Source organism: Mastigoproctus giganteus, chromosome 13, assembly GCF_048544385.1.
Source record: "Mastigoproctus giganteus isolate SK-2022 chromosome 13, ASM4854438v1, whole genome shotgun sequence".
In the NCBI taxonomy this organism is placed as follows: domain Eukaryota; kingdom Metazoa; phylum Arthropoda; class Arachnida; order Uropygi; family Thelyphonidae; genus Mastigoproctus; species Mastigoproctus giganteus.
In genome coordinates, this window is record NC_143587.1 from 57,633,701 (window position 1) to 57,661,231 (window position 27,531).

Consider the following 27,531-nt stretch of genomic DNA (forward strand, 5'->3'; position numbering starts at 1 on the left):
TAGGATAGACGCGCGGAAATTTGCCTTTAGCCGGCGGGTGGTTGGTTGGTGGAACAGACTTCCATCCCTTGTGGTGGAGGTTGATAGCCTAAATAAGTTTAAGGCTCAGGTGGACAGGTATTTTGAACGAACAGAGGGGTGAAGTGGAAGTGAGTTTTTTTTTTTGGCTGATGCTGCATAAGCTTGCTTTCTTGCATCAAATGCCTCTACTAATGCTAATGCTAATGCAGCCTAAACATTGTTTTTTATAATAGAATAATCATTTCTTTATCTCTACTGACAAAATTCCTAAATATCATTGACAAAATCCCATGAACTGTCCTAGCAGCTTGTCTACACTCTCCAGAAACTTCATATTAGATTGTATAGTTATTCCCAAGTCATTTTCATTATTTATATATTTTTTTGAATTTGGTGATATCCAAGTGTCAATTATTCTAGGGTTACTGCTACCCAGACATAAGACATTGCATTTTACAGTATTAAGCCTTAAATGCCATTTCTCAGCCCATCCAAAAACCATCCTTCCTCAATTTGAATTTGTGCCCCCCTCATGTGTGGTCTGAGCAAGAGGAAGAAGAATCTCATCAGCATCAGCATTGAGCTTGTTCAATCCATTCAAAGCCTTAAACACCTCATTCAAATCACCTCACAGGTAACTAGTCTCCACATGCTACAATTTGCAGAACTGAAGCCTTTCTTGGTAAGAGCATCCCTTTGCTCTGCTCACCAAAATCTCATTGTCATTCTCTGTACTCATTCCAGCAGCTCCCCATCCTTCCTAAAATGAAGTATGCAGTACTTAAGGTATGGCCTGACCATTGCAGAGGAATAACATCTCTTTGTCCCTGCTAGCAACATTCATGTATATCATTGACAAAACCCCATGAGCTATTCTGACAGCCTGTCTGCTTGCTCAGAGAACTTCATATCCAACTAAACAATTACCCCCAGGTCTTTCATTTTCCACTATCCTGAGAGTAGTACCACACAGTTGGTACAGATCACAGTTATAAATGGTCACTGTTCTTAATAAATTAATGTTATTAGGGAGGTCCCACAGAGTTTTGTTCCTGTCCCCTTACTGTTTTTAATATCATTAACGATATTGATGTAGGTATATCAAGTTTAATGTCTACTTTTACTGTTGATACAAAAGTGGGTTGGGTAGTTATTGATAGTAAACAGAGTATGCTACATGATTATATACAGGATTGGGGGATATTTAAGATATAAATTAAATAAAAGCGGATGTTAAGTGCATTATTGTGTTTGTCCAATCACAGAGAACATTCTGTTCCCACCAAGCTTGATTAAGCTTGGCCTTATATCTACCTTAGACAAATACTGTTATCTATGGTTCTGCATAAGTTGCCAATATCTTTTTAAATCATATAGCACCACCCAATAGGTGAATCTGCTATGCATTTAAAAGTCAAAAACACCAAATAGCTATCTCGGTAGTATCTCTGGTTTTTAAAATGTACAGCAAATTCACCTATTGGATGACACTATGCAATTTAAAAAGATATCAGCAACTTAGGCTGAAATGTGGTTAATGATATTTGTCTAAGGTGGACAAGAGACCAGGCTTATATTACCTTTGGTGAGAATAGGGTCTTTTATTTATTTAGGGTATACTAAGTCAATAAGACTTAGCATACTACCCTAAATAAACGAGTGGTTGATTTTTGGAATAAACTTCCATCTGTTGTTGTGGAAGGTGATAGTTTAAATAAATTCAAGGAAGGACTAGACAAACTATTGGAGGAAATGTACAGGCGAAATGGGAGGTGTCATGCTTTTTTTTTTTTTTGGCTGATGCTGTATAAGCTTGCTTTCATGCACATTTGCCACTACTAAAAATTAATCCACTTAATCGTCCCTTTATTTATAGTAGTAACTAGTATCACATCGCTCCAATTTATTACGGTCACTTATAGACCAAAGTAACAGGTGCAGTTTGGCCATAGTATGTGCCATTAAACCCCACTCCAACAACAACAGCTCCAGTTTATACAATAGTTCATATTAGACTGCATTCAAAAGTTTTACTGAAATCTAAGTAAATTATGCCAACATTAACCCTTCTATCTGTGACCACCTCATAATAGTTAATTAGGTTAGGCAAACATGATCTGCATCTAAAGCCATGTGCTTATGCCAAGAAAGATTAGAAGTCAGAGTTATTCTTTGTAAAGATATGAGCTTACCTATAAATCTGAGTGTTGTTGAAGATGAGTATGAGAGCAGCAAACATTTTTGCAAAAAATAATCCAGGACTAGGCTTTTATAAGAAGTTAAGTTAACTGAGTTATCTGGAGATCAGCATTTAAGAAACTGATTGTGGTGTCTCTTTGCCATTCTCACCACATTACAGGGTGAGAAAAGCAAAGGGACATCAATATGGAAGATTATATTTTTAGAAAATTCAGTATCTTTCTTTACAGTTATTTTCTTTCATCAGAACACATTACAAATGCCATTGATTGGTGCAACAGTAATAACCATCTTCTCCCAAGGTGTAAAGCTGTGGTAAATTACTAATGTGGCACCATATGCCTTCCTGGCCACCTAGTTACACTGCATGGTAACCCTTCTTTGATTGTTATTTCCCAAATATAGAACCTTACGTTTGACAACGTTGAAACACACATGTCATTTTTCTGACCAGCCTCAAAGCCTAATTGAATCATTGAAGGAGCTCAGCCTGACTGTCATAATTAACCAACCTTCATATAATCTGAAAAATTCAACATTTTGTTTTTTATTCCCTCACTGATATCATTCAAGAAATCCGAAACAAGAGTGGCCCCACCACTGAAGTTTGAGAGATCCCACTTTATAGCCCTGGCCACTCTGAAATGACATTTATAACAAATCTGAAATTTATAATAACCCTCTTCTTCCTCTTCTCTTTTTATTCTGCCATCCCTCAAGCTTCCTCAAGATCTTATTCATAATTCCAATACACTGAAGTTTGTACAACCTCCCATGTAGGACTGTGTCAAATGCTTCGTGAAAATTAAAGTATGTAATATTAAAAATGTTTCTTGCATCTAACTTCCATGTGATCATGCCATTGCTCTTGACTAGACTGATCAAGCAAGATTTTGCCTTTACAAAGCCATGGAAAAATCTTTTATGACTTTGTAAAGTGTATTTGTTATGACTTTGTATTTCCTGCACCTTAAGGTCTAGTAGAGTATGTGCAACACGAAACCAGCAATTAGCATGTCACTGGTCATGTTAATGTGTTCATTAATCTAACTTCAAAAATCTTTGAACATTTAAAAAAATATTTTCTCTGTTTATCATCTTCAAATTTAAATATTTGAAAGCATTAATTTATATTTAATTTTTCTATATGTGATCTATACCTATCAGTGAAACCTTGTGATGTGTTTTAGATATTTACTAAAGCTTATAACAACTTAACAAGAAGTATCCAAAAGTGTTTACTGAATTATATGGAAAGAATATATAGTGTATTTTTCTTTTTCAGGTCAAAATAAGTGACTTTGGTTTGTCTAGAGCATTGGGAGTTGGTAAAGACTATTATCAAACTAACTTCAATGTTAATTTAAAACTACCAATAGCTTGGTATGTATCCAATTTTATCTTAATAAAATAATTTTGTGTGCTTCATTACTTATTAGTATGTGAACAATATCTATTACTCTAGAATTCTTATATACTAATTTTTTACAGGTGTGCACCAGAATGTATTACATATTTGAAGTTTACTTCTGCCAGTGATGTTTGGGCATATGGAGTTACATTATGGGAAATGTTTAGTTATGGATTTCAGCCATGGGCTGCACTCACTGGACATCAGGTAAAGGTGAAATACAAATAAATTTGTTCTTTTTATGTACAACCTCCCATGTTTTGTTTATTTTGTTTTACATTTTATTGGATTTTATTTTAGGTGAAATACAAATAAATTTGTTCTTTTTATGTATAACCTCCCAAGTTTTTATTTTGCTTTACATTTTATTGGATTTTATTTTATTTTTGAAATTTTAGAAAAGTGCTGTAATGGTTACAAGCAACTGGTTTAATTTAAAAAGCATTTTTGCTGATTTCTTAGATCTGATTATAACCAAGTTCAGCTAGTCAATTAGAGTGTGTGTGTGTGTGTGTGTGTGTGTGTGTGTGTGTGTGTGTGTGTGTGTGTGTGTGTGTGTGTGTGTGTGTGTGTGTGTGTGTGTTAAATTTTTTTTTTGTTTATTGTATATTATAATTTTTTTTTATATTAGTATTGTATTAGAATAGTTAAATAATGCAAAGAAGTTGACATTTTTCTGCATCTGCAAAAAAAAAAAAAAGAAAAATCTCCAATCACTCATATCATTGCAAGCAAAGAAGTGACTATCCAATTCTTTTACTAAGCTTTCTACCTTGGCTGCCATAGCAAAAGGTAATTTTTTTCAATAATCTATAATATGCTGCCCAAAAAAATAAACTTCACACAATCCAGCCTTTTATTACACTCCAGGACTTTATATTTATGCCTCCTATTCTTGTCTCAGATTAGCATCCCTGGCCATCCTTTTGCAGGCTTTCCTCTCCTTGAGGCGCCTCCATTGCCAGGTGGGAAGGAGCAGCAGTGTGTAGCACACGCTTCTTGATTAGACCAGGGTTTGAGCCCGTCACTACCAAATACGGAGGATGCAGAAAGGTCAGGGAGTGACCACCGCATATCCCGGAGCAATATGGCCTTAGTTGCTAATACTCCTAAAAACCAAATAATAACAATAATAACTCCCTCCTTGAAGATTTTTGTGTTTAGGTGTAGTCTTGAGACAGATACAGTATTTCAAATATGCTTTCATCATTGTCTTGTATGCATGGAGAGTGACATATGCCTTAGTAATCAGCTGTTTACACTTTTTGCTGCATGATAAATTGCATATTTGATTGTATCATAAAAATCTTGAGTATTTTTTTTGTCCTGACCCACTTTTTGACGTCTCTCCCCTGGCTTATTAAGTAACTCCTGGAATTCTGCATTCCATGTGCAGAACTTTATATTTAGAAGTGTTAAACTTTAGTTGTCATTATTCAGGCCATATATTCAGCCAAATAATTCATTGTAAGACATCATGACCTGATTCTGGTTGTTAATCAGTTTCCTACCATCACATAATTATAAAATCTTGCCATCTTCAATTGTACTGCTTTGTCAATGTCACTCACTAAGGAAGATTAGAAACAGGAGAAGGCATGAGTGTGCCTTTTTTTTTATAGTGAGCCTCTGATCCAGTGGAGGATTTTACTAGTAATCCAAAGTTCTCCAGTTTATACAATAACATTTCATGCAGAATGTATCAAAACCTTATTAAACCCTAGGATAATAATGCTGATTCTTGCATCTAACTACAGGACTTTGTCATAGCATTGTGTTGGATTTATCAGATTTATCCTTTTTTTTTTTTTTTTTTTGAGATATACAGTAGGCCCTCGATTTAACAGACTAATTAGAAAAAGGGGTGTCTGCTATTGCCAAAAGTCCATTAAATCTAATGTATTTTAAATCATATATATTAATAAAATCAAATCAAATATATTAATAGCAAATATATTAATAAAATCAAATCAAATATATTAATATATTTAAATCAAATATATTAATAGCAAACTTAAAAGGTATAGGTTATATTAAAATGTTATTATAATATATGAGAATGAATAAAATATTATTATAATGTAAATTGAGTAATTTATACTAAAACATCTGTTAAAAATATAAAAATAAATTTATGACAGGAACCAAACTTTATTTTAATGAAACACATCAAAAACTATACAATATAACTAATAGCGTTTCCGTCACTTTTTTTAATTTTGTTTCCCTTAAAGCTCACACAAAGTTGTTTTCAATGTGAACATTAGTTTTTTCATTTAAATCAATTTTAGAGGGAAAAAATACTTTAAAATTCTTAAACTTCATTGAAAAGCGTTAAAAAAAGAAATAATAACAACATCAAGACTGCCTTACAGAACACAACAGATCGATTCGTCTTGTTTTTTTTTTTTTTTTTTTTTTTGATTTGATAGTTGTTGGCGCATCGGCTTCTGTGGCCATATTGCACCTCCCAAGGTTTTTGCAGTACTTTGATCCAAGCCCGAGGCGGGAATTGAACCCGCGACCTTTGGGTTGCCGGGCAGGTACTTTACCCACTCGGCTAGCCCGGTCGGCGATTCGTCTTGTTGAGACCGACCAGTCCGCAATCGTGGAACGCTTCTGGTCGATCCACTATGACCTCAATCCCAAGCGCGACTACGAAGTGATTGACCAGTCCCAACACTTTTGCCACCACCTCTGGTTAGAGTCATTTAATATATTGTGTAATTCAAGAGCCATGAACCATTCCAAAAGCATGAGAATACACCCTTGGAGACAACTATTTTAAGTCTAGATAAGAGCTGGAGGCAAAATTACACACGTCCATGCAGCAACAATGACCACCAATCAAATGGTTGAATGGCCAACCTCATGCCCTTGCACACCTCACTGCACGCACAACTCTGTGTCCGTTAAAATAATTTTTATCTCTAAAGTTTTCCATTCTGTTAGAATTTGTTGACAAAGAGGCACATTCAGCCTCGAAAGCTCCAAACTATTTAATTAAGGTTATATTTTACTGGATATATACGTTATTATTTCTTATGTACAATGGATTCCAGTACAACAGGCCCATTTACTCTCACACATTAAAAAAAAAATACATAATATTCAATATTAACTTAATTGAAAGCATCACAATTTTCAGAGTCAGAAACAACTGTCATATGGAGGGAGAGGTGTTAATTTCTTGCTGAGCTGGTAGAGGGTTCAGGTGAAACAAGTCCAGTTGATGAAGTGGTCTTGAAGAAATCATCAAGCTTCAGTTGCCTTATACCTTGGTGCTGCTTCCTTATTACTGTAGATCTCCAATTCTCTAAAATGTTCATAATAAGGAAGCACATCAGGATCTGATGATGATTCAATATAATGTATGATGTCATCCATATTTTATCTTATAACAGACAATTTAGGATGAGGGGCAACTGATTCTTCGTCTTTGTTGTCATCATCCTCTTGTTCTCCATGAAGAACATTTTCCGCATCTCTCCCTCAGAAAAATTTTGATAGCCTGGATCACCTTCATCATTTTCGAGCCACTGTTCCACATCATTCCCAGTTGCATTTTTGTTGCTGGCCCTCAGAAGAGTGTCCCTAAAATTAGATACCTCAACTCCCTCAAAGTCCATTTCAAGTTCTACGTCATACAACAACTTCCACGCATTGGCCAAGGTAGTAATCTTAATATCTTTCCATTCAGCTGCTAAGTTGAAGATAGCAGATCTGATGTATGCATATAATGTCCTGGTGCCTCTCGTATCTTCTTCTGTTTCTTCCAAAACAACCATCAGCTCGTCCAAAAACTTCTTCTTATACAACCTCTTACAAGCAACGATTACACCCTGATCCATCGGCTGTATCAGTGAAGTAGTGTTAGGAGGCAGAGAAACACATTTAATTCTCCTATCCCTGCTAACTAACCGCTCAGCATTAGGATGAGCAGGTTGTATTATCAAGCAGTAAAACAGCCTTTATTTCATTAGAAGGAATTTTCAGCACATCTGTCTGATAGCATCGCACATCAGGCAGATGTGCGATGCTGTCAGATATAAATAGGTTCTAAATTTTTCCTTTAGGACAGAAATTTTTTGTCTGTTAAATCAGGGTCTGTTAAATCGAGGGCCTACTGTACTTCCATTTCTTGGATGATTTTTACATTGGCCAATATATTGATTTTGTGACTTCTCTCAAAAGAAGTAAAAAATTATAAATTTCACAAGAAGTTAGAAATTATTGCTATAAGTCATAAAAAAAAAATTATGTCATAGGCATACATTGTGAAGTTCTTATGTCATTTGAGAAGGGAGCTTGCAAAGGCACCCACAAAAAGCAGTGAGGATAGCATACTCTCCTTGTGTAACTGTGCCTATGACAATCAAGTGAACTCTAATTCTGGTGTTTAATACTTAGATTTTTTGTTGTGCACAGCTTAGTATTTGGAGCACGTTTCTTTCAGTTCTAAATTAATGAGACAATTTATTAATCAAATTAATGGACAGAAAAAAAGTCAATATCCCATTGTACAAGGCAATAGTTAAGTTACATCTGTACATCTGAAATACTACATATAGATTTGTAAACCTCATTGTAGGAAGGATATAGAGCTGTGGGAAAAGTACAGAGAAGAGCAACAAGATTAGTTGGTGACACAAAAGGATATTCTTGCTAAGGAAGAATATCATTTTGTGAAAGACATTCCATGAATTGCAGTCTCAGAAATTAAGTATTTGCATGGTGACCTAATTGAAGTGTATAGGTTTAAAAGGGTTAAGTAAATTAAATGCTGATGGCATCTTTACTTTTGCTTAGATTAAATATATAAAAGAACATATATTTATATTAAAAGAGGATGGTTACAGAATAGATCAAGGAAATTTGCATTCAGCCAAAGAGTAATTAATTTTTGGAATAAACTTCCACCTAATGTTGTGGAAATAGGTAATTTAAATAAATTTAAGAAAGGTTTGGACAAATTATTGGAAGAAACTTTTTTTTTTATTTATTTATTTTTTTTGTGATGGTGTTTAGGTCCTGCTTCCTTGTGTCATGCTGCCAATGCCACTGCTAATATTAATACCCCAAGATGTTCATTTCATAACAGCTGCAGTAGTATCCAGTTATTGTAGGCTCTGTTAATTCAAAACAGGACTGCATTAGGAATGGGAGCAGTACATTTTCAAAGATCTTGAGATATGTGCATTCAGTGGAAATGAATCTTGGTTTCACTATATAGCAGCTCAGATTTGTGAGATGCTTCTTATTTTCTGTATTTCATTAAAAATGTATAGCAGCACATCCACACATGTGCTATAGTCCTTAAGCATGAATACGATTCCAACTACTGATTTGTTTGGAAAGCTCTTAACCCCTTTTATAATGTGATCTTTGATAATTACAAGATAATTCCAATTGTTTTGCATTCCAAGCTCTTGAATTTGATTGTTTATCCTTTTGAATAATAATGAAATCATCCATTCATCATTGTTGGTCTTTTCAATATACAGTAATACCCCGAAGTTACGCGATAGGTGGGTCCGACGAAAATCGCGTAAGTCGAATTCGCGTAAGTCGGGGTACAACTTTGCATATAAATACATATAAATTTTGCTTAATTGGGACCAAGGACTAACAAAAACACTAGTTTAGAAGAAAAATATTAATAAAATTGCAGTTCTTTATACATATTAATACAAAATATGTATTAAAAAACAAATGACTTACGTTAAAAAGTTATTTCGATGTCGATGGCTTCATAAAATCTAACAAATTCGTCTGACGACACAGCGCGTTCTTTTTTTCACGCAGAATTTCTTCGTAGCAAGCTAATAATTTTTTTATTCCTTGCTTTGTAGCTATAACGCGTTCTTCGTTGGAGTCTATGTTTTCTAAAATTTTTAAGCCCTTTACAATTGAGCCCTTTTCAATTTTCAACCTGTCAAGTTTGCAATTGTCATGTGCTTTTCGCCATTGCTTCATTTAGGCCTGTAGCACGTGCAATATCACATGGTCTTTCATTTCGCTCAAAGCGTTTCACAATTTCATATTTTTTTTCTCTATCGACAGAGGCGGACTGGCAATAAGCCTTACCGGGGAAACCCCGGTGGGCCAGTGTGATTTTGGCCATAAACCATAGTATGAGGCCACTATAAATTTTCCCGGGTAAGAATTTTTGACCCAGTCCGCCTCTGTTTATCGATAATTGCTTTTCTTTTTCTCTCTGAATCTGCAGTGTCTTCACCAGGACGCTTCCTTTTCATTTTTAGGGAATAAAGCACAATTACAAAACGAGGAGGCACGCTTGATACGCATAAACAAAGCTGCGCGCATGTAGCAACTGAATAAACAACACCATAAAGGCAGAGATACACTATTAACACCTCACATTTCTAGGGGTTACTACCATAAAACAATAAAAATCCAGTTGCGTTTCTGCTAGTGGAATCTGTTATAAACTGGTAGTAAACTCGATCTAATTGCATTTGCGATTATACCGATAGCTGGAATTGTGTTGGTGTTTATGTTATTGTGGTGAAAGTGTGTTTCCCCTTCACTGATATAAAAAACATAAAAGCAGCAAAGTTGAATTTTGTTCATCTTTCGCTCTCATTCTCCGCCGTCGCACCGTATATCGATAACATATGAAAAACGACCTTGAAGATAGTGGGCGGCAGCGTTGCCAAACGAAAAAATCAGGAACCGCGTAACTCCGAGTTCGCGTAAGTCGGGGTATTACTGTACTGTGGGCTATATTCACTCAAAACAGGAGCCGATTAGGAACGGAAGCCTTTACATTTATGCTCCTATTCCTAATGCACTCCTGGAGGTATTTAACTGGAATTATAAAGCTTGTTTCATCCATTTGGAATTTGTTATTCTTTGTATTAGCATTAGTTGAGGCATATGATACAAGAAAGCAAGCTTATATAGCATCAGCCAAAAAACCAAAAACCAACCCCTTCCCATTTCACCCATCCGGTCACTCTAAATGTTTGTTTAGTTCAGCCATAAATTTATTTAAGCAATCAACTACCTGCTGGCTAAAGGCAAACTTCCGCACATCTATTCTACAACTGTCTTTCTTCAATTTGAATAAATGTCCCCCTCAGGTTCTTTATCTCAGCAAGTGGAAGTACCCCATCAGCAATGAGCCTGCTCAAACTATTCAAGGCCTTGTACACCTCAATCAGATCACCTTGCAGGTGTCTAGTCTCCAGATGCTGCAACTGAAAGAATTTAAGCCTCTCCTGGTAAGAGAACCCCTTTGTTCCTCTCACAAATCTTTGTTAAGCAACTTTTATGTAGCAACTCTACATCCTTCCTAAAATGAGGCCTCCAGACCTGTACACAGTATTCAAGGTGTGGCCTGACCATTGCCCCTTATACAAAGGTATAATCACCTCCTTGTCTCTGCTAGCAAAATTCCTATATATCATTGACAAAACTCCATGACCTGCTCTGGCAGCCCGTCTGCACTGCTCAGAGAACTTAATATATGACTGCACAATTACCCCCAGGTCTTTTTTCATTCTCCACCTCCATGAGAGTAGTACCACACAGTTGGTACGTTTCTCTTGGGTTACTGCTACCCATATGCAGTACTTTGCGTTTGTCAATATTAAACTTCAGTTGCCACTTCTCAGCTGATCTATCTAACTTTTCTAGATCCTGTTGCAGTAGTATACTGTCTTTACTATCATTAACAACCCTAAACTTATATCCCAGATGTAATGGGATATAAGTTTAGTGTTATAATTTTGTATTGAAATTTTATTTGAAATTGAATCGAAATAATGACTCAGACCAGAGCAGCAAAGCAAAAGGTTCAAGCTAATGGGAGTGCTGTGGCTCAGGGGAGAACTAAGGAAGGCAGTTGTCCTCTGAATCACAGCCTTTTAAAATGTATTGCTTGTTTGATGTTTGTACTATATACACAGCTAGATGCTTCATTTTAGGAAGAATGTAGAGCTGCCGGAGCGACTGCAGAGAAGGTCAACAAGATTAATGACTGGAACAAAGGGTTGCTCTTACAGAGAAAGGTGTAAGTTTTGCAAATTATGTCTGGAGTCTTAGGCACCTGCGAGGTGATCTGATTGAGGTGTATAAAATGTTGAATTCTTTGAGCATGCTCAATGCTGATGTGAATCTTCCTCTTGCTCAGAATAATCAAGTGAGAGGGCATAAATTCAAATTGAGGAAAGACAGTTTTAGGATAGATGTGCAGAAGTTTGCCTTTAGTCCATGTGTGGTTTGTTTGCTGGAACAAACTTCCATCTGTCGTAGAAGTTGATGCTTAAATAGATTCATGGCAGAACTAGACAAACATTTGGAGTTACTGGATGGGTGAAATTAGAAGGTTGTTTATTTATTTTTTTTTTTTTTGGTTGATGCTATATAAGCTTGCTTTCTTGCATCAAGTGCATTTACTAATGCTAACCCTGCCAACCTTTGTATCATCTGAAAACTTGGACATTAAGCCTGATATACCTTCATCTATATCATTAATACACAAAGCAACAATGGGCCCAGCACCAAACCCTGGGGTACTCCACTAATAACATTAGTCCACGTAAAGCAGTGTCCGTCATTAGTCCACATAGAGCAGTGTCCATTGATTACCGCTCTCTGCCATCTTCCACTCAACCATCCCTTTATCCATTGCAGCAATTTGCCCTTAATGCCGTACTGCTCCATTGTGTACAGCAGTCTTCTTTGTGCAGCAGTATCAAAATCTTTCTGAAAATCCAAGTATATGATATCAAAATTATTTCTTACATCCAGTTCCTTTGTGACCACATTGTAGTATCCAATCTAATTGGTCAAACAAGATTTCCCCTTAACAAACCCATGATGTGTCTGAACTATTATTGCAGTCTTTTCAAGGTGATCCTGCATCACTTCTTTAACCAGTGACTCCATTATTTTCCCAGGAACAGAAGTTAAACTAACAGGCCTATAATTATTTGCATCACCCTTTGAACCCTCTTTGTGAATTTAGGATACATTTGCACATCTCCAGTCCATAGGGACCTCCCCTAAATCTAAGGATGCTCTCATAATTATAGCAAAGGGTTTGCTTACTTCCCTCACTGCCTCCTTCAATATAACTGGATAGCTTCCATCTGCCCCAGGTGCCTTTTTTATGTTTAACTTCAACAATTTCTCTTCAGGTTTGCTCTCCGTTATTAAAAAATCATTTAGCTCCCTGTTAGAGTTTAGGAAACTTCTGTCCTCCCCTTCCTTACAGAATTCTTCATGCGTGAATGTAGATGTAAAATACTCATTCAGTTTGTCAGCTATCTGAGCAGGATCAACAGTCGAACCACCAGCATCAAAGGCGCCTCCGTAGCCAGGTGGGAAGGAGCAGCAGTGCATAGCACACGCTTCTTGATTAGACCGGGGTTCGAGCCCGTCACCACCAAATACGGAGGATGCGGAAAGGTCAGGGAATGACGACCGCATATCCCGGAGCAATATGGCCTTAGTTGCTAATGCTCCTAAAAACCAAATAACTAACTAACTAACCAGCATCAAGTGGAGCAATCTGATTCATCCTCTTCCTTCTAGAGTTTACATAAATAAAGAAGTCTTTGTTGTTTTTCTCTGCATCCTTTGCCAAGGATTTCTCATAATCGGCATTCGCTTGCCTAACCGCCTTTGTGACTTGATTACAGACTAGCTTATATCTGCCGTAGGATTGTGTGTCACCTGATAATTTATATGCATCTCGTGCATTTTTTTTCTCTGCCATGAGCCTCATTAGTTCATCTGACATCCATTTAGGCCTAAATTTTGAACACTATTTCTTAGTTGGCATGAAAAGCCTACTAGCTTCCAAGATTAATTCCCTGATGGCCTCCCATTTAGAATTAACTGTTTTTAACATCATCAGTTGATCCCACTGTATAGAATTAAAAAAACTGCCTGAGACTACTGTGGTCACCTTTATGAAAACAACCGTTCTCTTTACTCTTGATGGTAGCTACATGTTTAAGTAAAGTCCACATCAGTAGACCGTGATCACCCACCTAGTGGTTTTATCTGCAAATTCCTAATGCATGCATCCTCACTGCTGATAATCAAATCAAGAGTATTACCCCCTCTGGTTGTCCCCCAAACATGTTGCTGTAGAAAACAATCCTCCAATAAATCCACAAAAGTCTTGCTAGTGTGTGAGTGACCAATCCAGAAGTTCCAGTCAATATCTGGAAAGTTAAAATCCCCCATTAGAAAATATATTCCGATTTACTGGCTCACTCTATTTCTCTGCACAATTGTTCGTTGTACTTATCAGAGTCATTAGGCCTAAACCCATGCCAACTGGATGCACTTTGTTAGATTTTGTTTCTTAACTAACAGTATAACCCCTCCTCCCTTCCTACCCTGTCTATCCTTTCTGTACACACTGTACTCCCCAAATTCCAGCATATATCTGTGTGACACCATGTCTCTGATATGAAAAAAATTCTACCTCGTGAGCCTTGCACAATCTCTCCATGGCTGAATTGATTGACAAGTCTGTTATTTTCCTCCTATTGTGTCTGAGCAGAATTGCAGACACTTTCAAATTCAACTCTAGTTTGCGACTTTTTTTCAACATTGACCTGTACCTAAGTAAATCTGCAGATCTCTTACTCTTAAGGTCATTAGTGCCAACGTGTACAACAATATCACCTTTTGTGCCCTTAAAAGATGATATCTGCTCCACAACGTCATCAACTTTTGCCCCTGGCAGACATACCCTGGTCCTGTTCCACCTATCCTTTTTGCATAATATATTCCCCCTCTCCTTGACAATAGGCCACCACCAATAACTAGTTCCTGTGGGACCAGCGCATTCTGCCTTGTAGATTGCCATTGTGTTGCCCGATGCACAGGAGTGAGCTCTGGCATTAGTTTAGGCAGCTGAGAGCTTGATGGGCCCTCTTATTAATTTGCTCGAGGGCATCCACCCGACACCTGAATCTCTCATAGATGCCCATTAGAATGCTGTGTTGGTGCCTAATTTCCTCACATTCTCTGCACCTAGCCTGTGTGCGCGCGCGCGCGCGCGCACACACACACACACACACACACACACACACACACACACACACACACACACACACACACACACACACACACACACACACACACAAAGACATCCTCCTTGGCTAGATCATATCCTGTTGTAGACAGGCCAGCAAACATTACACATTTCACACATTTTTTTAGACTGTTATGCATTGGAGAATCACCCCCTTCAGTTCACCCCAAGACACTGCACTTTGGCTAATCTGTGGCATTGCTTTGCTGCTCTAGTCTGCATCATGATTCCGTTTAAGTATAATTTAATTTACAATGAAATTTAATAAGATTAATAAATTTTACTGGTTAATTAAACCTTACGCTATTTAGTTCAGAATATATACGTTGTATCGTTTAACAATGGTGGCAAGTTATGAACGGTAAATATACGGACACTAAGTATTAACCATCTAAATTCAAAATAACCCAAGGAGCTTGACTAGGACTATAAGCTGCTTATAGAAAATAATTTAGTATAACAATTAAGTAAATAAAAGGGCTAAATATAATTAAAAACTTAGCGTTCGCCGGAGCTGCAAAATCTTGTCCGACACGTGGATTGGATACCCTTATCAATACTAAGTAATAACCTACAAAATCTTTATCTAAGTTCAAAATAAAATAAATATCGTAACTAGGAATATAAAGCTATTTCTAGAAATTAAATTAATATGCCAATTCATATTGTCAATAAAACAGCAAAAATTTAAGGAAAACTTCTCTATTATCTTGTGTTGTAAAGACTTGTCAATAAAACTGCTGTTGTCAATAAAACAGCAAAAATTTAAGGAAAACTTCTCTATTATCTTGTGTTGTAAAGACTTCGCCTGCACGGAGCTACTTTTGGCACAGTATGGCCTTTAGTTTTCCTTGCATTATAAAATCTCAAACACAAAAATAACATATTCAAACTCATCATAGATATGATATTTTCAGTTTTATTTTTGTCTTTGTAGAGTATACATATTTAACATTTGTGTTTTTATCATTGTTGTTTCACTTCACTTTTTCAAGTATTTTGAGAGAAAAAAAGAAAGAAAAGAAAGTACCATTATTTTGTCTCAAAAGTTTGCAAACAGTTTTATAAAAGAAGTTATTTAATTATAATTACTTTAGACAGGAGATCACTAATTTTGCACTTAAGCCATGAATTTAATAATTGGCACTCTCAGACTGAAGCTGACTAATTCATATAGAAAGCTTTAAAAAAACATCATCATGGTTGTTAACTAGAATTGAACCTTGATTTCCTGCTGCATGGACTGATGCTCTGCTGTTCCTCTGTAGAAAGTGATAACCATTGTGTAAATGGTTATACTTTGTTTCTAAATAATACATTCAAGCTCCAACATTCATTCAAATGATCTATAAAATAACATATTCAAATCAAAATCAGTAAGGAGCTACAAAATAATTTTCTGTTTAACATTTGTAAGAGTACAAGCTGTCCTGATTCAGAATACCACCAGGTAAGATTTAAAGTACTGCCTTGCATATGGATTTTTTTAAAAAAGAATACTAAACTTATAACTGTAGTAATAACTCAACATTTACTAATACACATTAACAAATATTTCAATAGTAATATAAACAAAAATATTTTGTTAGCACATTAAAGATATGAGTTATATAAAGGTCAGTTCCAATTTAATGTAAACTGGTAAATTATTAAATTTCATATTTAAAAATAAATTCATTAAATTTTGTTTAATATCATAAACTCAATTCCTCTGTGAGACTTTTTGAATGACATATAATTTATCCTTGTAGATGAAAAACTCAATACTACTATTGTGAACAAACATATTCAAGAACAGTTTTCATAATAAATAATTGATTTATGCTATACAAAGAAATAACACTTCCTATTTGTTTGTGTAGTTCATGAAGTTATGTAATGTCAGTCTAGAATAATGTTGGATATTACTTCATAGTGATAGTTTATATTTTAAAATATTTAGATTCTTGAAGCCATAGATGAACCAAATTTTCAGAGGCTAGAACAACCAGAATGTTGTCCAAAGGAGTATTACACATTAATGCTAAAATGTTGGCAGCATGATCCCAACAAAAGACCCAAATTTTCTGAAATTATTCAGATGCTACCAGAGGTAAAGATCTTACATAAATAACTTACTATAATTTTAATCACTCTAATTTAAAAGTCAGTTTTTAAAAAAATTTAATTGAAATGTATAATTTCCATTCTTTAATTTTTTTTAATTAAAAAAATCTAATTATAACATTAGAATGATTTTTCAATTGTTTATCAAAATAGGACATTTGGACAGTTGAGAGATTTTCTCAGATTGAAACTGAGACATGTCTACTACATTATAAAAAATATTTTCAGTTTTGTCTATAAAAAAATTAAGATACTCTTATTTTATAAAGCTTTGTGTATGAATTCTTCTGATGAATGAAATTGTTTTCAGTCTTCTCAGTACATTAATTTCATTAATAAAAATTGTATTAAAGGGCTATTTTTATCATATGTTGAACAGTGGAATATTCATTTTTTCCTTTTGGTTCTCATTTTGTGAAACATGACAAGATCTATGATTTTAGGGTATTGTGAGGCAGAATGTCTTTTACTCTAGATGTTCAAGTAATTTTAAATCTGATAAATAGTGGACAGCAAATTCTAATCTTTGATCTTTTTCTTCCTGAATTTGGATTCATGAATCCAAATTTGAAGTCAGATATTGTCTATTACTCACAGATTTATAGGGTAATGCAGGTTGTTTATTAAAATTTTAATGAAAATTTTTTATTTCGATTTTTGTGGATTGGTATTACAGTAAGACCACGGGGGTTCCAAGACCTACCATGGATGGCTGAAACCGAGGATATAAGGGAACACCTGCTGACCCCATATATAATGTGATTTTCTTGTATGTACATACATACATATAATAAAGTTTAATTGATAAATTAAACACACAGTAAGACATTTACCAACATTTAATATGGTAATAATAAAGTACAGCAGACTCTCGATTTACCGGGATTGGATTGGATTTACCGGGACTGAGAAGCGGATTAACCAGGACACTTCACGACTCCAAATTAAAAAAAAAAAAAAAAAAAAAAAACCAGAAATCATAAAATTCAAGTAATAACTAGAATAGGTATAAACAGATATTTTTCAAGTTGTAAATAAGCGACAAGAACCAGCGTTATAAGTTGTCACTGGGAGATTAGTGTACCTATTATCTTGGAACCCCCGCTGGCTTCACACCTACCACTCCAAACAAAAAAACAGAAAAAAAGAGGCCAAATGTTTAGTTTGATTTAGTGTGTTGCATTGATTGTTGTGTTCCATCACACCACAAAAGGACAAATTTTGTTTTGTTATTTATGTCAGGAATGTCGGAATTTTTTTTTTTTTTTTTCTTTCTTATAGTAACTTTTTTCTTTTTTTTCTTTTCTTTTTTTTTTTTGTTTAAAAATCATGAAAATGATGGGCAAACGCAAGAGTTGTGCTTTCAAATTAAACAAAAACTTTAAATTATTCAAAAGTTTGAAAATGGTGCATCCATTAAATCTTTAATGAACCATTATAATGTTGGTGACCAAACCATACGCGACATTGTAAATAAATAAAGGGACGCTATTCGATTTAAAATTGACATTGTAAAAAATAAAGGGAGCATCGTATTGGACACGTGAGTAGTAAGTGTTAAGCCTTTTCGGTTTTTTTCTGTGGTTAACCGCTGGTAACTGAATCAGCGGATACGGGGGCACAACTGTATTAGTGAGTCTGCACTTCTTTAAAGTTTCTTCTTTCTTCTAAATCATTGTAATTAGCTGAAAGACCTATTTGTTCTATGTTTATACCACACCAGGTGCTGTGGTAATCTTGTTAATGCATTTATTTCTATTCATAAGCATTTCCTAATTGAGGCATATGCACGTCTGACAAAGCTAATTTCTATTCAGAAATTTTGTCATAGTTTTAATCAGATCATATCACATATTTTTTTGGATATTCACCATATCTTGAAGTACTAATTGTGATTCAAAGGTGAGTAAATTTTATAACATTTCACAGTACATGGTGGGAATAGGAAAAAGGTATGTCTGCCAGGGGCATCATCAATCATCAGGGTTGCTGATTGATGATGTTGTTGTTGTTGGAGGTTTAACAGCACAACGGCAGCTAAAGGCCATTATGCGGCAAAGTTGATGATGTTGTAGAACAGATATCTTTTAAGTGCACAAAGGGAGATGTTGTACACATTGGCACTAATGACCTTAAGAGTAGGAGATCTGCATATTTACTTAACAAGTACAGGTGAATGGTGAAAAAAAAGTCACAAGTTAAGGTTAAATTTGAAAGTGTGCAATTCTGCTTAGACATGATAGGAGTATATGATGAGAACCTTGTCAATCAATTTGGCCCTGGAGAGATTGTGCTAGACTCACTGTGCTTGTTAATAGGAGAGATTGTTTCTACAGGGATGGGATACACTTAAATAGAAAGGGTGCAAGAATATTTGCTGATGCTATCGAGGCAGTGTTAGGTGGGTCAGAAAACTGCTAGCTTGTGGGGGGGGTAATCGCAGACTAAAAGATTATCGGTAGCCACAGGCAGAAGTGAAAGTGATTCTTGCACTGCTTCTATTGGAATGAGCAGCAGCCTGCAAAGCAAGGTACTGGGGATTTCAAGAGATGCTGGGAGTCATCATGGAACAAGTAAATACATGGATTGTGTTTGCTTGTTTGTTATTTGGTTTTTAGGAGCATTAGCAACTAAGGCCATATTGCTCCGGGATATGCGGTGGTCATTCCTTGACCTTTCCGCATTCTCCGTATTTGGTGGTGATGGGCTCGAACCCTGGTCTAATCAAGAAGCGTGTGCTATGGGTTGTGTAAGAATAGGTGTATGTATACTTGCATGTACACCAATGCTAGGAGTATAGTAAATAAATTTGACGAATCTGAAGTGCTGGTGAAGACATCAAAAGCGGATATTGTTGGGATATCAGAGACGTGGTGCCACATGGATATAAACAGTGCAGAATTGGAATTTGGGGAGTAAAATGTGTACAGAAAGGATAGACAGGACAGGAAGGGAGGAGGGGTTATGCTGTTAGTTAAGAAACACATAAAAATCTAAGGAAGTGCACCCAATTGACATTGGTAGACAATGCAACGTTGAGTCAGCGTGGTGTGACATAAGCACTGAGAAAGCACAGTTAAGAGCAGGAGTGTGTTTTGATGAGTACAACCAATAACAGTACAGAGAAATAGTAGGCCAGTAAATCAGGTTGTCTTATAATGGGGGATTTTAACTTCCCAGATATTGACTGGAACTTGTGGTTTGGTCACTTGCACACTAGCAAGACTTTTGTGGATTTATTGGATGACTGTTTTCTACAGCAACGTGTTTGAGAGGCAACCAGACGAACTAATACTCTTGATCTGATTATCAGCAGTGATTCTTCATGCATTAAGATTCTGCAGATAAAGGAACCACTAGGTGACAGTGATCACAGTGTACCAATTTGAGATTTAATTAAAGATGTAACTACCATCAGGGGTGTAAGGGGAAGGGTCACTTTGAATCACTTTCATAAAGATGACTACAGTGGTCTCAGAGAGTTTTTAAATTCTGTACAGTGGGATAAACTTATGATGTTACCAATGGCGAATTCTAAATGGGAAGCCTTCAGGAACTTAATCTTGAAGGCTACTAGACTTTTCATACCAACTAAGAAATACTGTTCAAGGTTCAGACCTATGTATGGATATCAGATGAATTAATGTGGCTCATGGCAGAGAAGAAAAATGCATCGGATACCTATTAATTTTCAGGAGACACAGAAGCCAATGGCAGATATAAGCTAGTCTGTAATCAAGTCACAAAGGAGGTTAGGCAGGCAAAGGCATGTTACAAGAAATATTTGACAAAAGATGCAAAGAAAAACAACAAAGAGTTCTTTACTTATGTAAACTCTAGAAGGAAAGGGATGAATCAGATTGGTCCACTGAACATAGATGGTGTGACTATTGATGATTGTGCTCAGGTAGCTGATAAACTGAATGAGTATTCTGCATTTACATTCACACACACACACACACACACACACACACACACACACACACACACACACACACACACACACACACACACACACACACACACACACACACACAAGGAGTTGTTCAAGGAGGGGAATGCCAGAAGTTTATCAAACTCTAACAGGGAGCTAAATGATTTTGTAATAACTGAGAGCAAAGTGGAGGAGAAATTGTTGAAGTTAAACATAAGGAAGGCACCTGGGGTGGATTAGATCTATCCAGTTATGTTAAAGGAGGCAGCAAAGGAAGTAAGCAAACGCTTAGCCATAATTATGAAAGCTTCCTCGGACTCGGAGGAGGTCCCCATGGACAGGAGATGTGCAAATGTGTCCCCAATTGACAAAGAGGGTTGAAAGGGTGACACAAATAATTATAGACCTGTTAGTTTAACTTCTGTTCCTGGGAAAATAATGGAGTCACTGTTTAAAGAAGTGATGCAGGATCACTTTGACAAGACTGCAATAATAGTTCAATACAGCATGGGTTTGTTAATGGGAAATCTTGTCTGACCAATTTGATTGAATACTATGATGTGGTCACAAAGGAACTGGATGTAAGTAATAATTTTGATATTATATACTTGGATTTCGGGAAAGATTTTGATACAGTTGGTCCTCGTATAACACGTGTTTACATTACACGAATTCGATCATACACGATTTATAAATAGGGAAACGATATCTTATATAACACGAACCGAATTCACTTATGCACGATTCGCCTTCGTGTTTACAAGAAATGGCAGTCGAACGCGGAATCACCCCAACTGAATGCAACACAATAGAAATGAAGAAGATTCTGAAAATGTATTTATGTGTTTTATATCAGTGAAGGGGAAACACATTTCACCATAATAACGTAAAAACCCACACAATTCCAGCTATCGATAATTTGCAATTGCAATTAGATCGAGTTTACGACCTTACGACCAGTTTATAACAGATTCCACTAGCAGAAACACAACTGGAAATTGTTTTATGGTAGTAACCCCCAGAAATGTGCTTTAGTAAAATGTGAGGTGTTAATAGTGTATCTCGGCCTTTACGGCGTTGTTTATTCAGTTGCTACACGCGCGCAGCTTTGTTTATGTGTATTAAGGGTGCCTCCTCGTTTTGTAATTGTGCTTTAAAAATGAGTAAAATACTTAAAAAGTGTGAAAAGGAAGCATCCTGGCGAAGACACTGCAGATTCAGAAAGAGAAAAAAAAAACAATATCGATAAACAGAGGCGGACTGGGTCAAAAATTCTTACCCGGGAAAATTTATAGTGGCCTCATACTACAGTTTATGGCCAAAATCACACCGGCCTCCGGCCCACCGGGGTTTCCCCGGTAAAGCTTATGGCCAGTCCGCCTCTGTCGATAGAGAAAAAAATATGAAATTGTGAAACGCTTTGAGCGAAATGAAAGACCATGTGATATTGCACGTGCTACAGACCTAAATGAGGCAACGCCGAAAATTACAAAGAATGCGGAGAAAATAAAAACAACTTTCATAGCAGGAACAACTCAAAGTGTAATTAAAATCCATTAGATTAAGACACAAGAATTGGAAGAGATGGAACGGCTGTCTTTTCTATCTGTTTTTCGATCTGTTTGGATAGAAAATCAAACAAAAAACAAGTTTGCTTACGATAGAAGCAAAAGCATTAGCGATATTTTATTACGTAATAGTCATCATAAAATACGTAAGTATTTTATTACGACTATTTTATTTAATATAATAAATTTTTTACGAATAAAATTCGTATTTTATTCGTAAAAAATACTTTTTTAGTATTAAAAAATACTAAAATACTTTATTATAATATAATAAATAATAAAAAATAAATATTATTTATTATATTATAATAAAAAATATTATATTTTTTATTACGTATTTTAATCGTTATAAAATACATAAGTATTTTATAACGATTAAAATTACCCGATTATTTATTGTGTTTGGTAATGTTTTGGTTCCAAATGTGTGTTCAATCTTGGGTGGTCGGCACCTAACCCCACTTTTCCCATAGGGCCTGTTGTTTATATTGCACGATTTTGCATTGCACGAGAGTTTCTAGGAACACAACTATCGTGCTATACGAGGACAGACTGTACTGTTGCACGTGGAAGACTGCTGTACACATTGAAGCGGTATGGCATTAAGGGCAAATTGCTGCAATGGATAAAGGGATGGTTGAGTGGGAGACAGCAGAGAGTGGTAATCAATGGACACTGCTCTATGTGGACTAATGTTATTAGTGGAGTCCCCCAGCGTTCGGTGTTGGGCCCATTGTTGTTTTCAGTATTTATCAGTGATATTGATGAAAGTATATATCAGGTTAATATGTAAGTTTGCAGACAATACGAAGGTTGACAGTGTTTTTAATGATAGTGATGATAGTACACTTCTGCAACAGGATCTGGAAAAGTTGAGCAGATGGGCTGAGAGGTGGCAACCGAAGTTTAACATTGACAAATGTTAAATGGGTAGCAGCAACCCCAGAGTAATGTATCAACTGTGTGGTACTACACTGACAGTGATAGAGAGTGAAAAGGACCTGGGGGTAATTGTGCAGGCAGATATGAAGTTTTCTGAGCAGCGCAGACAGTCTGCAAGAGTAGCTCATGGTGTCTTGTCAATGATATACAGGAATTTCGCTAGCAGGGATAATGGGTGATTGTCCCCTTCTATAAGGCAATGGTCAGGCCACAACTTGAGTACTGTATACAGGTCTGGAGGCCTCATTTTAAGAAAGATATAGAGCTGCTGGAACAAGTACAGAGAAGGACCACCAGATTGGTGAATGGAACAAAGAAAGGCTCAAGTTCTGCAGATTACAGCTTCTGGAAACCAGGCACCTGTGAGGTGATCTAATTGAAGTGTATAAGGCCTTGAATGGATTGAGCAAGCTCAATGCTAATTGGATTCTTCCTCTTGCTCAGATTACTCACCTGAGGGGGCATAAATTCAAATTGAGGAAAGACAATTGTAGAATAGATGTGCGGAAATTCATCTTTAGCCAAGAGATGGTTGATAGTTGCAAGAAACTTCTGTCTGTTGTAGTGGAGGTCAGCAACTTAAATAAGTTCAAGGCAAAACTAGACAAACAGTTGGAATGAATGGATGGGTGAAATGGGAAGGGTATTTTTTTTTTTTTTTCCTTGGCTGATGCTATATAAGCTTGCTTTCTTTCATCATATGCCCTACTAATGCTAATACATGATACTCATAATTCTAATACAAAACTAAATTCTCTCTTCTGTTACTAGTAATGGAAGGAGGTGATAAGTGAATGTACAAAGAATACATTTGTATTCAAATTACTGCAAAAGTATATCTTTCAAATTTTTAGTCATATTGCCTCTAAGCACCCAGAATAAGTGGCTCTATAAATTGTTATAATAATTGTTGTGTCCTCTGACTCCACATGGTTTGGCAGATCCCGAATTATCTTTTTTTTTTTTTTATTTCTGAAAAAAATTTGAGTTCTGTTTGTATGTCAGTGTTAGCTCTTTTATTAACAGATTGGTATATTTGTTAAATATAATTTTTTTTTAAATTTTATAAAACAAAAAACATTTTATTTAAAAATGTTTTTTACAACATTTCTGTTGTAAAAAACATTTATTTGTAACAAAAACACAAATGTTGTTTATTTCCAACAAAGCAAAACTTATTTAAGTTGCTGAACTTATTACTCCTGCTGAAAATGAAAAAGAAAGAAGCATAAAATACATATAATCATAAAACTAGTAGTCACTTGTTTGATAAATAAACAGATAAGTAATAATAATTGAGACAAGAAACCATTTTGTATAATAATTAAGCATAAAACAAAGTGTACCTAACTTCTTTAGCAGCATCTGTGAGAGGCATATTTACTTAGATCATACTGAAATCGTAAATAGCAAGACACAGTGGAAGGCAAAAATAGTACCACAAATGGTGGTACCTCTTCTTTAGCAAGTTTCATGTGGTTACTTTGTATAAATAGTAACTTGTAACTTCAAAAATTACTCAAGTAAGAGTGTATTAATATTAAGTGTGTACTCTAATGCATTAAGGGCTTATGCCTCAAGCTGCGAAAGAGTTAGACTATGTATATCTTAGGGCACTTGCATCATTAATACACAGCCAATTATAGATTAGCAAATATTTGCAATAGCGGCATCATTTAAATTATATCTCATATTGTGAATACCTTCACGACGAATTGCCATGACATTGCACTACTTCGAATAAGTAATGCTTCACCCGAAGGAGAAGACTGTTTTTACTTATTCTCAGTGGATACCACCACCATCTCTGATATTGTGGAGATATACTTTACAACTGTTTTGTCCTCTCTCTCTCTCTCTCTCTCTCTCTCTCTCTCTCTCTCTCTCTCTCTCTCTCTCTCTCTCTCTCTCTCTCTCTCTCTCTCTAAGGGTAACTCAGAATTTTTTTTGGCTGTGTAGCAAAAGCCTCAGGCTTCCTTGCACCATATAGCTAGGCGCCTCCGTAGCCAGGTGGGAAGGAGCAGCAGTGCGTAGCACACGCTTCTTGATTAGACCGGGGTTCGAGCCCGTGACCACCAAATACGGAAGATGCGGAAAGGTCAGGGAATGACCACCGCATATTCCCGGAGCAATATGGCCTTAGTTGCTAATGCTCCTAAAAACCAAGTAACAAACAAACAAACAACAACTATATAGCTAATAATAATAATAATATCTTTCAAGTCATATCCTAGATTTCATTACATCAGAATGCCCTTTGAGAGCCTCGCGGTTTCACGGTTGCATTAATATAAAATGAAACCTAAAAAAAAAATGTGACTTTTAAAACACCGTGAGCATTTTCCACCATAAAAAAAAAAAAAAAATGAACGTGGCTAAAATTATCTTTCCCAGTCAAAAACAGCGCTCAGTGGGTAGGGGATAGGGGTGACAAAATCGCGAGCGTGGGTGTTTCTCGCTAATCCTTGTTCAGTATGTGTTATGCGCTTGTTATGGAAGGTTTAGTCGTTTGCTTTTAATTTATATGCTTATAAATTGAATAAATTTATCAATTTATAAATTAATATGCTTACAAAAGTGATACATCTACCGTTTTGCAGTGTAAAACAGACTTTTTCGAGTGTGTTAATGGAAGAAAGTGACTTTATTGTGGACAAGTTCTTTCTAACCCGTACAAAAATATGGCTACGAATAACAAGGGAAATGTGAAAAGATCAAAGAAGGTGATGACATTAGCGAATAAAATTGAGTTATTAGATAAAATTTCTAATGGTGAAAGTGTCTCCTCAGTGGCAAAACATTATAAAATCAATGAGGTCAACGGTACGATCAATCGAGAAATCAGAAGAAAAAATCCGCCGTAGTATCCGTGAAAACATGCTAATTGCTTCAAAAATTTGCTCTGTAACTCGTGATGTTAAATTAGAAAAAATGGAAAAAGCTTTAAATCTGTGGATAGAAGACCGAACTCAAAATAAAATTCCCTTAAGTTCACTCATCATTAGTGAAAAGGCAAAACACTTTAGCGAAACTGGTGATAGCACTTGCGGGATAAGTTTTTTTAGCTAGCAAAGGTGCTGCTGGTTTGAAATTTCTAATAAATATTACATTTAATATTAAATTGTTTCTTATTTTCATTTCGATGCCATATGCTTGCATTTCACTATGTACTGTCTATGTACATCGTCATATTATGAAGGTTCATATAATACATATATAGACAAAATTTTAGACTAGTTTTTTTTATATATTTCATACTTTGGAACGGAACCCCTTTATTACTATGGGAGCCATAACTCAGTATTCGCAGCATTTCTCAGGAACGTAACCCCCACGAATAGCGGGGGTTTACTGTATTTTTAAAATTGTAATATGATATGACAATTTTTTCAGTTAGCTTGGTGTCTGAGGGTACATATTTTATCGGAGCTCTCATTCAGGTGTTCATTACTGACAGATTTGAAAAGCAAGCCTTTAAATATTTTTATTTATTTTATTTTAACTATACATAACAGTTGAACCCATTTACTGTATACAAAAAAAAAAAAATAAAATAAATAAATACATGTAAAGTTTTAGAAACAGTTATGTACTTGACAGTTAATAATTGATGCATTAGTAAGGAGTAGCAAGGCAACAGTCATAAGAAAGAAAATATGCAAAGAAGAAAATATTCACATTGTTCAAAAGTCTCTATTTACACTATTAGAGGATATTAACCCTTTCAGGAGTATATCCATAGATCTACATTTTTCATGTATTGGCTGTGGGAAGTACATACATAAATCTGAAGGTTAGTTCAAATAATATGTTCATTAATGAATGAATTGTTTTGAAATTTTTGTAGACCTGCTTGTTAAAGTTTGAATAGTCATTTCCTTTTTTTTGTCCCTGACATATTGGATTGTATGAAATGTTATACATCGTTTGACTATTCAACCCTTTAACAAGCAAGTCTACAAAAATTTCAAAACAATTCATATGGAGCCATCTATTATGTGCCATGTTTGTGTGTCCTACTACTCAGATAATACTTAGTATTAGGAGAATTTGTGTTAATGTATAAGTGATGCACCTGTTCAATTACTACTACTTTACTAATTATATGCCATATGCTACTTTTTTTAGTGCAAACCTGAACAAGTGCAGGCTGTTAAAGACTCACTGGATGTTGCTGGAAGTCCACCTAAATTAAAAAAAGATTGGCTACAGTATCAAGTGGGAGATGTCATCACTGTTCTAGACAAAAGGTACCAAGATTAAGTGT

The 27,531-nt window shown here is 35.6% G+C and overlaps 1 protein-coding gene across 4 annotated transcripts in view; it reads left to right on the forward strand.

Moving 5' to 3' along the window:
- The window catches only part of Ack-like (activated Cdc42 kinase-like), a 335,669-nt gene that overhangs the window by 232,434 nt on the left and 75,704 nt on the right, over positions 1 to 27,531 (forward strand). For 3 of the 4 annotated variants that reach the window (XM_090387918.1, XM_090387921.1, XM_090387919.1), the window contains exons 6-9: positions 3,506 to 3,603; positions 3,712 to 3,844; positions 16,657 to 16,806; positions 27,393 to 27,514. In XM_090387918.1, coding sequence (XP_090244044.1) covers positions 3,506 to 3,603; positions 3,712 to 3,844; positions 16,657 to 16,806; positions 27,393 to 27,514 — 503 coding nt within the window. The remainder of the gene's footprint in view (positions 1 to 3,505; positions 3,604 to 3,711; positions 3,845 to 16,656; positions 16,807 to 27,392; positions 27,515 to 27,531) is intronic. The other variant, XM_090387920.1, reaches the window with a different exon arrangement.